Source organism: Ambystoma mexicanum, chromosome 1q (genome assembly GCF_040938575.1).
Source record: "Ambystoma mexicanum isolate Mex_15411 chromosome 1q, UKY_AmexF1_1, whole genome shotgun sequence".
Classification (NCBI taxonomy): Eukaryota; Metazoa; Chordata; class Amphibia; order Caudata; family Ambystomatidae; genus Ambystoma; species Ambystoma mexicanum.
In genome coordinates, this window is record NC_090922.1 from 65,493,592 (window position 1) to 65,508,620 (window position 15,029).

General features: G+C 47.0%; 1 protein-coding gene across 1 annotated transcript in view; it reads left to right on the top strand.

Annotated features, from left to right (window-relative positions):
* The first annotated feature begins 200 nt into the window (after positions 1-200).
* TMED6 (transmembrane p24 trafficking protein 6) overlaps positions 201-15,029 on the top strand; it is a 99,979-nt gene continuing 85,150 nt past the window's right edge. Inside the window, exons 1-3 of the mRNA XM_069635534.1 lie at positions 201-442; positions 4,700-4,826; positions 6,257-6,408. Coding sequence (XP_069491635.1) covers positions 227-442; positions 4,700-4,826; positions 6,257-6,408 — 495 coding nt within the window. The 5' untranslated portion in view covers positions 201-226. The remainder of the gene's footprint in view (positions 443-4,699; positions 4,827-6,256; positions 6,409-15,029) is intronic.

Sequence of the window (15,029 nt, forward strand, 5' to 3'; positions counted from 1 at the left end):
ATCAATATATAGAAGCCTCTTCTCAGAAAGCATCACACGCAGGTGGCATTTCGGCAGCCTGCGTCAGGGAAGACCGTGTGGCTTTTTGGTGTGGGAGGGGCCTGTCCACTCGAGCAGCACACGGTTAAATATTATCACCTTTTCACCACACCGCTGACGCCGAGTAGTCCAGCGCTGGTAGTGAAGTCGCAGCGTGGCGTACACGGTCTAGTGTGAGCGCGGCGCCATGTTCCCTTCGGCCCCGACGCTCTTCCTGGGCCTGCTGGGCCTGCTGCCCCTGGCAGGCTGTCCAAAGTCAGAGCCCATGGCGGGCTCGGGTGGGGACCAGCCCCTGTTCCGTGGGGCGGACCGCTATGACTTTGCCATCTTGGTGCAGCCGTCGGGTGGCGAGTGCTTCTGGCAGTTTGCGCATCAGAGCGGCCACTTTTATTTCAGCTACGAGGTAAGGCCCTCGGCCATGGGTAGTGAAGGTGGGGCGTCGCTAGGAGACCATGTTAGCGCCGGTCCTTTATTCGAATTAGGATAGTCGTGATGATGACAATGGGGACCGTACATAATGCTTCCCCACTCTACCGAAAGCCAGCGGGCGAATTAAAACAGTTGGCATTGCTTATAAATGGGCACACCAGGAAGGTGGTAGGATGCAATTATCATATGGGTGAATAGTACTGCATATCTTACCTGTGCAGCATTACTGCTGAATTAATCCACGTTTCCTTAGCTAGTTGTATACACAAGACTGCCTCATGTGTACTTTTGTTTCATAAAGGTATTGTTAAGTGGGTAAAATAAACAATATACAGTAACAGTAGTGATTGAAATAGCTGTCAGCTTTGGAGCTATTTAGCTTCTGCTTGTAGCCTAGAAGTTCCTGCATAGCGCTGTACTAAAACTTTCACCAGGAGCTACTTTTGACCCCGTAGCCCAGCTGGTGCAATGCAAATACACCTCTGTGACAGTCGCTCTGACCTATGTTACATTAACTGGGATTTGTGGAATGTTTTATAAAGGTAAATGAAACCTCTCGAAGACACGTATGGAATTACGATATGTTATAGCCATGTAGCTTTAGGATCTGATTTATAAAAAAAAAAATCATTGGGACTTTCATATTTAAAACCATTTTCAGGCCATAGTCTCTTACGGAGGTTTGCTTGGAGGAACGCTGTGCTCTACTGCCTTATTCGCTCCTGCCTAGTGTGCGAGGCTGGACACCCACGAGTAGCATTTTCTCTTTCCCCTATGGAATTTTCCTTATAATCCGAGTAAAGTGCTCCATGCATGTTATCTGAATGCGCGTTTCCACTGTGTTTGCTTGTTGCGGTACATTTAACAACAGGCCCAGTCGGCAGCGCTTATCTGCACCTTCCACAATCAATCAGGGCGCTTAACAGCGAGCAAACAAAGCGCTCTGTTCTGCCAACACCTGCTACGAACAAAATAAGCTCCCAGCTCGGCCTGTCGCCTGACCTTCACATCTGGCCTACTAGCTCCAAAGAGTTCATACCTGCCTCCAATATAGCACAGGTCTTTTGGCTGTAGCTCCAGATAGAACGAGTTCTGACAGCCCCTACACCAGCTTAGCCCCGGATCTTTTCGTGGTCTAGCATCACCCCTGTATAGTGATATGATATGATGGGTTATTTATAACATGCTGAATACCCAGAGGTTTCTAAGCATGGACCCGGGGATCGAACCTGTGTGTCGCTCTGTGCCGTCTTGCTTCCATGGCGAGCACGTTGCCGCTGAGCTATCCTCCCGAGAAGCGTGATGTTCCATGTACATTCTCAGGCACTCCTGTCATATACACCATCAGGGACTACTAAAGAGGTGTGGGACAATTGCATCTACTACTCGCCCTATTAAAATCCAAAGGCAGTCTTGCAGTTAGACATGGTTTGTACTGGGGTATTCTTTTGGATACAGTTGTGGTCATAAGTTGCTCTACCAGACTGTGGTCTGCTGTGGATCAGCCTGCGCGACCAGTCTTGATCAGAGTGCCTCTGATGTCTGGAAGTAGAGAATGAATCAAGACTGTTCCCATACTCGGAAGCTGTGATTGGCTGCCAGTATTTGTGTTTGAATCATTTCTCTTGTCTGATTGGGCCTAGATTTCCCCTTCTCTTTCCCAATTCTCCATGAACGATGGATGACTGCTACAGGAATTCTTTGACGAGAAGGAGAAATCCCCCTACATAAGCTGCATGGCTGCTCCAAGACACAGTGCTGCAGAAGCTCGGATTTCCCTTTGCAGCTGATGTCTTCTAGACTTCTAGGATCAGACCAATGGCCAGATGGTCATCTCCCTTCTCAGGTGGACCAGCAGCGAGCAATCTAACCAGATTCGGGCATCCCTCACCATCGAAAGTCTCTGATGAATGCCCAAGTGTCACCATTGTCCACCCAGAGTGGAAATAGCAGAACCCTGAAATTGACTGTGCTTATTCTGACCTTGACCTGCTTGATAAAGAGATCAGTGTCCACACATCTCTGGACCACACAGATATGGAATTGGTCAGAGAATCCCGTAGTGCTTTTACGCTCAGCCCCATTTTCCTGCTGACGCAAGGCAGAGGAGGAGCATGAAGCAGAGATAGCATCCCTCCTGCGCTTTCCTCCTCTGTCTGGTGTTGGAGCCTCAGGCAGGTGTCAAACCAATGGATTCCTATGCAAGCCGCCTCATATTAGCCCCTGCTGATGAGCGGGGGGGGGGGGATTCCACAGCAATCGGTTAATAAATGTTGCCCGTAATGCAAACATTGGTGGTGCTCTGCATGCAATTGCATTTTGATGAGAATGGCCCCAATATATTCATTAGGTGTCATTTCTCTAGAGGGTAAAGTTGGGTAATAATTAGCTGTAATTCCTTGTTTACACCAACAATCCCTAGCATCCTTTTGTTTTGCTTTAGGGAGCTCATTCTCCTCAATTTCGCCATTTGGCAGCAGGGAGCTATTACATGTTGGCATAGACATAGTCGGTTCCCTGTAGCCAAATTTCCATCATTTGCATGGCACAGTGCAAAAGTGCACTTCCCTGCACTTTTGCACTCTTTGTAAAGAGAGTAAATCCTGCCTAGCATACTCGCATGTCAGGCAGCATTCACTTTTAAATGTGAACGCTGCTTGCTATGCTCGCTGGGGCATAAAGCAGGTGGACCAGATAAGGATCTCTAGCATTTGCACTGGCATTAAAATCCATGTCTACGCAAATGCAGGAGCATTTACATGGCATGGAGGAAGCGAGGTGGCAGAAACGCAAGTAGCGTTCCGCCCCTCCTCTCTGCCATACAAATGATTGAAACTGTGGTGTGAATGGAAGGCGTTAACAGCTTACTCAAGGCTTTCACGCCTTCCGTTGACGTTAGGCCACAATTGAACATGAGTTCCTGGGTGGCTACGATTTAAGCCTGCGACATATTGGTAGTTCCACCTTTGAATTATCCTCATGCAAAACACAGTTTCCTTTAGCTCAAAGTATTTCACCCTAAACAAGATTTGTTTTCTTATGTATGGGAAAAATGACATGCTACCATGTATTAGAAGAACATTACAAGTCACAGAGCATTTCTCTGACCAAATAAAAGAACAAGGCTGAAGGCAGAATTCCTATAAAAGGTTACTCGGAGGTGCCTTGAAATATCCTTTTTACGTACAGTAGGGGGTATTTTATACCTTATAATACCTGGCCACGCACTGTCAGCCCTTGTGTACCAGGCCTCTTGCTTACTGTGATGTAAGAGATCTTCCTGTTGCCAAAACATATAATCATTGAAGAATCTGCATTAAAGAAACTAACACGCAGTTTCCAATGTGCTGCGGAAAAACATTTAAAGCAGTTTAATTAAATGCATCTAAAGCAGTTTTCGTTTTATACTTTAAAATAAGTATTAACATGCGGATTCTTGCTCAGTGCCCAAAGAAGCATACTACCATAAAAAGTTCCTTATCAGATAATGGTCTTAAAGTGACACCGAAAAGCTCATTTTACAAGAAAGGGAGTTGGCAAGCCTGTCACATCTGTAATGAAGTGTTGCAGTAGTAGCTGGACCTCTGTGCTGTGATGCCTCAAGCAGCAGGCCTTGTGACATCACAACCCAACTACAGTAACTGATTACAGAGCAGTGGTGATGTCAATTCTTACTACAGGTCAGTAGTGATTTCCCAACCAGTCCGTCACAAAAACATTCTGTCCAGGCTTATATACATTTTCCCTTACACAGGGCCCCGGTAACAAGCAAAACATGATGAACAGAGCGTGAAGGGAACATATTAAGTACATTCATATTTAAAGAATCTGGATGACATGGAAAGCTTGCAGGAGCCAAGATCAAAACATTCACGCGTCAGTGAATTGGCCTGCGTAGCACACACGTGTGCAGACTGCTGATTTACACTTGCAAACATTGTGATGTGTGGGAAGAGAGTCTAATGCAGGGCTTGAATCTTCTGGAAGGTGTAGGAGCAAGGACACAAGGCTTAGGACATCTGCTGGGAAACCAGCGGATTTGCTCGAAAATCGGATCCATCTCCTTTCACCAATGAAATAACCAATTCATGAATGTAGATGTTTTCTGAACCGCTGGTGGTATCTTGGATGCTGCAAGGGTTTGTCCAATGCTATGGCCAGAAATTCATTGCAGCTGTTTCTACCTCAGAAGACGGATATTCCTTAACCAGAATGTCTTTTTTTTTGGCAGGTTCAATGGTCGTCTGGTATCCTGCGTGACAAGCATGTCACCGCTACAGCCCATGACCCACAGGGATTTCTGATTGACAGCTCCAAGGACATCAGAGGGCAGATAAACTTCAAAACCAAAGAAACAGGTTAGATCTGGGGCTCTTTGTGGGCTGTGGCCTTAGGGATGAAGAAGGTTCAGAGAGCTAGCCTCTGTTCCAGGTGGTAAAACTGGTAAAAGTGTCATGAAAAAAATCAAAACCACCAAGTATAAGACAAAAGATAGAATGGTGACATCTCTGCAAAATCCCAGTCCCATGACTGATGGTCAACTATTATTTGTATGGTAGGAACGCAGACGATGCAATGTTTCGGTTGAAAGTTTATACATTCTTAAAGTTTGGCATATGCACAAACCACTTCCTAGTTGTCTAACATGGCTGCTATTGTATTTTGGGTCTGTTCACATTGAAGCAGAAACATTAAAGCGCAGCAGAATTGGGCTTCAACTACTCCTTAGGTACAGTCGGGACAAATGTTGACCTGGATTCACCAGACAATAATGATACAAAGTGGCGGCGGAAGAATTAACTGATTATTTTAAATTACGCTCACTGATAGTGATGGGGATTGGCGGTGTGTCCGGCCAACTGTCATGGTGGAGTGCTTGTTCCCCACTATATGTGCATTCCAATGAGGTCCCGTAGGGAAACAACACTTTTCAGCAACTAAACATGCCATTATCCCAGTCTGGGAAAGGTGCATTTTGAATTCCTTTGGTTGGGATGCTAGTAAACATGTTACTGAACCATCAATGATTGAGTCCAAGGATAGCTTCCATATTTGTTAACAGAACACAACTCTGTCTTTTAGTAAGCCTGGCCATTCCATGCAAGAATTGAAGAGAACAGGTCAGGGAGTAGAAGCATAAAGGACCCAAAGGGCGACGTCGATTAGGTGGCGACAGCAGGTGTTCCTAGCTGTAAGAACGGCACTCAGTGGGCGACAAGACACTCTACCTGAGCGCCTTCCCACTACTGCCAAAGCAAACTGAAGGAGTCTTTTTTGAGAGCAATGACTTACAGAGGCCAGATAGTATGTGTAGACCAGTTTAGCCTCAGTAGGGCAAGGATTTTGAGGACCATTTCTGGCCGTTTGTGCTTCATACTATACAATGGATATGGGAACGGTAGGCTTAACACTGGCGGAAAGCCAGAAAGATAGAACTGAAACTATAAGGTTTTCACACTGATGCCTAGGTTATTTTGCATCTGGTTTACACTTAAAAGAAAAGGCGTCCCTTTCCCGACACCCCCGTCCTTATGGAATATTATAGCAGGTAGAAAACACAGAAAAGTTTACGTCAATCGTGCAGCTGGCTCCCTATGTTCTTGAGCTATATCATTGCTCAACATGAGACAGTTTCTGTTAAAAGCAACTCGTTCCTGGGACCTACTTTGGAGACTGGTTCCTTGTATTAGAAAGCTCTGGCCTCTGCAATCTGTTGTGACTGTTAGTAATTACAGTACTGATATACTTCCTCCACTGTTGTGATTTATCCAAAGTGCTGTCCTTGCAGGTTTCTACCAGCTGTGTGTGAACAACTGGCAAAACTCCTTCGGTTCCGTGCAGGTGTATCTGAACTTTGGTGTCTTCTACGATGGGTTTGGAGAGGAGCACGAAGACAAGACTGAAAGGCACAGACTAAATGACACCCTGGCAACCATTGAGGTATTTGCATCTGCTTATCTTTTGCTGTCCCTTACAACTATGAGATGTTTCAGCAGCTATGACCGTATGGCCACCTACAACAGGCAATAGCAAGCGCAAAAGTCCTGGTGGGACCACAGTGTGTGTAGAAGCTCCCGAGTCTACAGCAGTGTCAGGTCCAGCCTCAGGGCCACGCGCACACCGCCACACAAATAGACACGTCCACACTCACGGGATTAACATCAGGGTCTACCTTTATTCAACTGGTTAATTTTCCTCATCACCTATGGTCACATGATCATGCTTGCTGCTCGTGCCAGCTCAAGTGAGCTGTACAGCTTGTATCCCCATTTCAATCACCGCTCCAATTTCCTTTAATCTTCTATTATATTCAGCTTAGAGGATTTTCTGCCAGAATATGGATTCTGGGGTTGTTCCAAGCAGAGGGCGAGGGGAAAATGGAGGCTTTAGGTCAAGCTGGGAGGTGTGAGCGAGGGCACCCTGGTCATGGAGCTTCTGTAACATAAGGGACTATGAATGCTGATGGAGTCCATTAAACACAACTCTGAGCATGCCACCACAGTACTCCACTGCAACCACTCCTTTGCCACTGGAGTCTTCCCTTCCCCCCCGAAGCACTATCCTGTGCACCCTCTTCTTAAGGAACCTTCTGCCAACCCGTCTTGCCAGGATAACTCTCACCCAATTTCCATCACTCCTTTCCTATGCAAACTCCTGGAAAAGTTGGCCATCTCCCAGCTTAATTGTCACACTGAATCTGTTGGTTATCTCCATGACCAACAGTCTGTCTTCAGAGCTGCCAGAAGCATGGCAACTGCTCTGCTGAACATCCATGAAGACCTGCTCTCCAACCATGATTCCAATACCCCCTGCATACTCATCTTACTTGATCCCTCTTCTGCCTTTGACACAGTCAACCATGCCATCCTGCTCAACCATCTCCGTGATAACCTGGGTATCACTGATCAGGCCCTGGTTTTGCTGACTTCTTTCCTCTCCGATCGACCCTCCCAGATTCAACTTGGGTTCTTCCTCTCCTCTATCTCTACCTGTGGTGTTCCCCAGGGGTCTAACCTCTCTCCCAGGCTGTTCAACCAATACCCGACACTTCTTGCCCACTGCATTTCTGCTCTCTGCCCCAACTTTCAGTGCTATGCGGATGACACTCCGCTCATTTTGAGGCTCCCTTCAGCCACCTCTTCTCCTCCTTTCATCTCTGTCTGTCTGCTATCCAGGAGTGGTGTGCCGCCAATGGTCTCTGCCTTAAGGCCAGTAAGAGTGAGATTCTCCTCATCAGCACACCTGCTCCCTCCTTTCCTGTCACTCTCTGGCTGGCCTCTCTTGGCCAGCTTCATGCTCCCACCTGTGAGGCTAAAAAACTCAGGTCATCTTCGATTCCACACTCTCCTCTCCTCACATCTCTGACGTCTCTAAGAAGTCACACTACCAGCTGCATCTCCTCAGAGTTATTCTTCCTTTCCTCTCCTCCCCCCCAGAAGCTCACTGTCTCCAGAGCTCTGGTTCTCTCTAGGCTGGACTACTGCAACATCCTCTTTCTAAATCTGCCCGTCTCTACACTCCGCCCTCTGCAACTCATCCAAAACAGGACTGTGAGACTTGTCCCTGTGGCCTCAAGCCCAGGGATCGTATCTCTCCAGGACTGAAATCTCTGCACTAGCTCTGAGTGGCTGCCAGGATTAAGTATAAAACCCTCTGCATTTTCCACAAGGTCTTTTGGGGCATGGGACCTGGGGCCTCAATACATTAAAACACTCTAATCCTAAATATCTTCCTTCTCAAGCTCCTTGCTCATCCGCCTCCAACTCCCTCAGGGTCAGTCGCTTCTCTAAGCAACGAGTTGGTGGTAAAACTCTTTCTTCGGCTGGGGCCTCCCTCTGGAACAGCCTCCCTGCCTCTCTGAAATTTGAGGAGAACTATTTCTGGTTCTGGAAGCAGCTAAGCAGCTCAAGACCTTCCTCTTTGTTTCCGCTTTCTCTCCTCCTCTCCCCTGCTGAACTCCTGACTGAAACTGCACTGGTCACCTGGCCACCCTCTGAACTTGGGCCCAGGTTCCCTCCCCCATCAGCTGCACACCTGCACTGCCCCCCTGGCAACCTTGCACTCCGGGGCTGTTTCTGTATCCCTACAGCCCCCTACCAGCACTTGACACCTGATGTCCGCACTTACCCTTGCATTTTCCACCAGCTGGCCGCACTTTTATTTATTTTACTGTTTTTCCTATGTACTGCGTTGCCCCTCACCTCTTTACCTCGCACTTTTCCCCTTCCCCCGCACTGAGTGATCTCAATGTCACCTGGCCTAATAAGATCGTTGTCTCCGTCTTCCCTCTGTTCCCCCTCCCTTGCCTCGTCGCGCCTTAAAATACTTGTGTATAGGTGCGTTATAAAAGCCATATCATATCACTGGCCATGCAGATGTGTGACGTGAATATGGATTATGGATCCTGTACTCACTGGGACAGGCTACATTGGCTCGCCCAATCTCCCCGACACCGAATTGCCCTCGAATTGTGACCGTTTCAGGGGGGATGTGTGGCATAAGTAAATATAGGCTTTATGAAGAGATGAATCCAAGTATGTTTAGTTGCTGACTGAAAAGCTTGTATTTTTGTACTTCTGGGGTAGCAACATCTGTATTTTATTACCACCTCTAGGGCGGACACTTTCATTTAGTTATGCTTACTTTCATTGGTGGGCTGGGTATTAACTCTGTATTGATTGGAGGGACTGCCTGTTGTCAGATTATGGATCAGGTAGAGAATGGGGTCACAGGTGTATCCAGGAGTTAAGGGTTAAATGGCACCACTCGCATGTGTCATACAACTACCTACCTGTGCTCCTTCCCCCTTCCCCTGCACGTGAAGCCTCTCTCTAGTGCCATCCCTGTGCTGCCCTGCAGGATGCCTCCCTGGATCACTGCAGCAGGCATGGGAGTGAGTGCACTGCTTGGACAGCTCGAGTGGCTACAATGTTGCATGTTGAGGAATGCGGGGTGCCTGTAGTCAGTACACCGACTAGTAAATGTCAAACAAATAGAACACCTGGGGTGTGTATGTTGTGTGGTGCGAGATAGACCACTAAGCCCTAGCAGATATGAAGCTGGGAACTTTACATGCCGGGCTGAGACATTGTTGCAGATCGGCGCAGGCAGGCATGCAGGGGGAGGTGGGGCAGGAATGTGCAGTCTACACAGCTGGTTGAGGCTGGCGCTGGCACTTGGTAAGTGGAAGTGGATACGCATGAGCAGCGGAATGCTACAAGGTGCACTCGGTTGCATCACCTGCACTTGCACTTCTTGGCGGAATACCACCATGGGAATGTTTAAAGACTTGGGTAGGAAGGGGAGAGATTACACGTGTATCTGTGTTTTGGGATAAGAGGGGAGAAGGCTGAAGGGAGAAGCAGCAGACACGATTAAAGGCTATGGGCAAAAAGAAGCACTGTTCGTTTGTGTAGACTAGAGCATGGTTGCTTCATTTATGCTGAGGGGCAGGAGAGATGCCCAAGTGGTGCCAATATGTAGCAGCCAAGCACAATGTGGATGCCCGGAGAGGGCAACATCCTAGGATTGTGTCATAAATGGAAGGAGACAGATGGGAAAAGAGGGGAGGCGTGCCCAAAGACATAATAGTAGGGACAGATGATGATGAGGAGGAGGAGAAGGAGGAGGCTGCAGTATCAAATTAGAAGCAGAATGAAAATCCGAGGCGGCTATAGCTCACATGCAACAGATCCTACATACAGCAGGCACATGGCAATGGGTATGGATAGGAAGCAGGTGTGCCTAGTAATGTAGAATGTCCCAGGCCCCAAATACAAATGAGCAGCAGCACAACATTGTACCATTCTTAGCCTGGCACACACTGAACGTTGCACTCCTGTTAGAAACCCACTTCACAAAAACTGAACATGACAGTTTTGCGAGAGGCATTCAGACTTTTTCAGCTTTAGCGCAAGGGGGAGTTTGTTGATCCATGTCAAGGACACGAGCTTATAATGTATTTATTTATTTCATTTATATATAGCCCTAATGGTTCTTTTAAGTAGCGTGTGCAAGATACTGAATATCTTAAACCTTTTAATTTATTTTGTAAAAGTTATTTACGAACTAAAAACAAATATAACTAAAAATATAAATGGGGAGGGTAGACTACATTATTATTGGTAATGTGTATGGCCCCCAACCACGATATTCACAATTTGTATGATACGTTTTAAAAAATTGGCTAGTAAGGCCATCATCACTGCCAAGATACCCCTCCACAACAAATCGTGTTAAGGAGCACATTCAGGTATGCTCAGGACACTGAGACAAATGCCTACCACTGCCACCTCCTCTGGAGCAGTCACCGTCTCCTCAATGACATTCACAAGCCTTCTAATTGCGGCTGTCAAGCATCCCTGGATAGGTCGGCAGACACACTGCGCCCGCTTTCAAAGGCACCAATGGCACTAAAAGATCATATGCAATTGATGCATATGACAGATATCCGGAGGGTTCTACACCCTGATAATAAGCAATGCACATTCTGTTCACCGTTTCTGGAGTCTTTATAGAGCATAGACTCAATACTCATAAACCAGTATATCTATAAAACACATTACATACCTGGAATCGTCGTTCTGATGCTTTTTTAGGCTTCGATTCAGATGCTTTGCATAGGCCAGCTAGTGGTTGGTGCTGAGTATTACATGATTTATTTTTAATTTAAAAAAGGGAAGTCGACTGGGCATTCCTCTAATACTATCCTTACTGTGACATGTACTGTACCCATGATCCCTCACACGCTGAGGTCCTCTGATGGTTATTTTTTTGACACAGGGTTGCGTGGATGGAAATAGTGAAATGTGAAGAACTGTTTGAAGAAAAAACTAATAAAAAACTGTTGTCTTTGGTGCTCCTACTCCCAACAGGGGGAGGATGGGTAGGCGCGTGTGCATCTACGCAGACAAGCATCAGAAACATGATTACAGGTATTTAATGTTGGTCTTCTGAGGCTTGTGGATCTGCTTTGAATCACATGCTTTGCATAGACTAGCAAGCAGCACCAGGGGAAGGTGGTGGGTTGATAGAAGGAAAGGAGTCACGCAAATGTTTTAGCACTTCTTGTCCCACTCGCAAGTCATTTCTTGCCTGTGTATCAACACAATAATGTTGAGTGAAATAGTGGACTGAACTCCATGTGGCAGCCTTGGAGATAGCTTCCAATGGCACGTTAGCAATGAATGTAAACTTAGCCCCTATACCACGTGTGGAGTGTGCATTCGGTGTAAATGGCACTGTCTTGTTTGACAATGTGTAACAGTGCTGGGTGCCTCTTATGATCCATCTCGAGATAGTAGCCTTTGGGACAGGGTCCCCTTCTCATCCATCGGCTAAGGAATCAAATAACTGTCTTTTTTTTCCTGCGTGATTTAATCTTTTTGAGGTAGCATATGACTGCTGATCGAATATCCAGTGCGTGGAGTGCTCTTTCCTCTGAATTCTGAGGATTTTGAAAAGAAAGCTGGCTGTTCAACAACATGTTGTAAGGACATATTAGTTTAATTGGTGGGCAAATGGACATCCTGAGGAGGTGGGAAAGCCACATCTAATGAGCCTACATTGGAGCCATTAGAATTATTGTTCACTTCTTCTGGTGCATCTTGTCAACTACTCTGTTTAATAGTGAAGTTGGAGGAAAGGTGCAAGCAAACATCCCTGACCAACTGATCCAGTGCATTCCCCTTGGATTCCTTCTTCGGGAACCTTGAGGCGTAATTTAGGCATTTTCCTTTGTGGCAAATATATCTATGTGTAGTTGCTCCCAGAGTGTAAAAATGTACCTTTAGAATGTCAGAATGTAACTCCCATTTATGTTCTGAAGGTTATGTGATTCTGCTTAGTGTGTCTGCTAGGCAGTTGTGTTGTTCTGGAACATTTCAAAAAGGTATCAGGCGCTCCTCTCCAGAAAGAACATGGCATGATAACCTGTTTTGAGAGGAGAGTTTGCAGCACACACTTTTTGCTCACTGTACCTTTCACAGATGAGAAATATCCATTTGCATATCAGTCTTTGTCCCGCCCACATGGGCAGTCCAGCACCGAAATGCTATGGCAATTCCTCTCTGAACAAGAGTACCAACAGCAACCCCATACACGTGTTTAAGTCTTGTTGGGCCTCATTAGTGAGGTGAAGCTGTGCCTCTATGAGCACAGTGAGCAGGGAGTCCACGCCTGGTTGCCCCCAGGTAACTCAGGGTGACCCACCCCAAGTTCCTTGCAAATATTTCAAAAAGGTAGCAGGCGCTCCTCTCCAGAAAGAACATGGCATGATAACCTGTTCTGAGATGAGAGTTTGCAGCACACGCTTTTTGCTCACTGTACCTTTCACAGATGGGAAATATCCATTTGCATATCAGTCTTTGTCCCACCCACTTGGGCAGACCAGCACCGAAATGCTATGGCAATTCCTCTCTGAACAAGAGTACCAACAGCAACCCCATACACGTGTTTCAGCTTTGTTGGGCCTCATCAGTGAGGTGAAGCTGTGCCTCTCTGAGCACAGTGAGCAGGGAGTCCACGTCTGGTTGCCCCCAGGTAACTCAGGGTGACCAACCCCAAGTTCCTTGCAAATATTTCAAAAAGGTAGCAGGCGCTCCTCTCCAGAAAGAACAAGGCATGATAACCTGTTCTGAGATGAGAGTTTGCAGCACACGCTTTTTGCTCACTGTACCTTTCACAGATGGGAAATACCCATTTGCATATCAGTCTTTGTCCCGCCCACATGGGCAGTCCAGCACCAAAATGCTATGGCAATTCCTCTCTGAACAAGAGTACCAACCAAGAGTCCACGTCTGGTGCCCCCAGGTAACTCAGGGTGACCAACCCCAAGTTCCTTGCAAATATTTCAAAAATTCACCCTAGGTTACCTGGGGGCAACCAGATGTGGACTCTTGGTTGGTACTCTTGTTCAGAGAGGAATTTGTCTCTTGTCTGCTTTCCGCTGTGGAACTTTGGTCATTTGTGGCTGCTGTCAGGGTTTTGCCTGCACCAACGGTTCAGCTATGGGTGCTACCCATGGCGTTTTTGGATGCCCCTGTGGCATTGCAGGAGGTGCGGGGGCCTGTGATCTGGCCGCAAGGCTGATATTCAGCTGAGTAAGTAGATTCTGGAGTGTGGACAGAACCTGCAGTGAGAATCATGATTGTGGATTTAATAGAGGTTCTTGTGGTCTCGCCAGAGGAATGTCCATTAGCTGCTTGGGGCTATGTCGTGGCCGTTGTGGAAGGCACGGCAACCTCAATGGTAGAAGTGTTTGTGAAGACTTTCCCATTTCTCTGGAGTCGGAGAAAACTGGTGACGCTGTGTTCTGTGGCTCAAACTCGGAATCCACTTCATACTGCAGGTGGTCTTCGGGCATGACCTGCGAGTATGTAATTGGAGGGATTGGTGCAGTGATTCGGTGGAGCTGGATTCTTTTGAGCTCCCCTGATTGGTTCAATTCTAGTTCCGGTAGTTCTGTGGATTCAGCACGTGAAGGCTCTTGTCTGCTTGTCGACAAGCGATTATCTTTTTCATCATTGACAAATCCTTTGCAGTCTCTGGTGTGCTCTTTTCTGTCGAGCGACTTTTGTCTCCCGTCGACGAGAGGTTTTTGTCTGTCGACAATCATTTTTTTGGGCATCAATCAGCATTTTTTGTCCATCGATGAGTGGTCCGTCGACGAGTGGGTTTGGTCTGTCGACGAGTGTTTGGTCGCCGGCGAGTGGGCCATCGACAAGTGTTTTTCCGTCGTTGAGTGCTTCGTCGACGAGTGCTTTTTTGGTGCCGAGCGATGTTCTGCCGACGAATGCTTGCTTGCACCATGTTCACCCGTGGACGTATATTTTTCCATCATTGACCGCTGTTCCGTGGATGGACCTGCTTTTGACGGGTGCACTGTCGTCGAGCGTGGAGCCATCAACGGTATGTCTGCCAGTGATGAGGGAGTTGGTGGTTTCCCCGCTGCCTCCGCTATTGATGACAACGGCGCTTGGCTTTTTGCAGCAATCCATTTAATCATTAATCTAGGCCTTTTTGCTGGCCTTTCTTCTGATTTTGCCCTTTTTGGCCCAGGTTTCCTCTTCTTTGGGCACCTGGGGCTGCTATGCTTTTTGAGGACTATGCCTCTGATGGGAGGGTGATGGCCTTCATTTAGCCAGCATACCAGGGGTCTTCCTGTCTTTCAGCGTTTTTGTGCTGAACCCTTGACAAATTTCACACTCTTCAGCAGAGTGGTGTGGATGAAGACAATAAATACATTCTTCATGCCTGTCCCCCTCAAATAGATTTCAAGCCACAGTTGGAGCAGGCTCTAAAGAGGGATTTCTTTCCTTCAATAGCACTCCCCCCTGCTCTCACTTATCTGAAAAAGGAGAAGATCCTGAAGATAAGAGATGATAAAACATTGAAGAGATGATTTTGAAGTAATGTGGAGATTTCTCTTAGGAGAAATACACAAGGACTCCTTCCAGCATGACATGTGGTTAGATTCTGAAGAGAGGCTGCAGGGGAGGAGCTATATACTCGATGTCCCATTGGTGGGGACCAAAAGCACCAAAAAGAGGGCAATGGGTTAC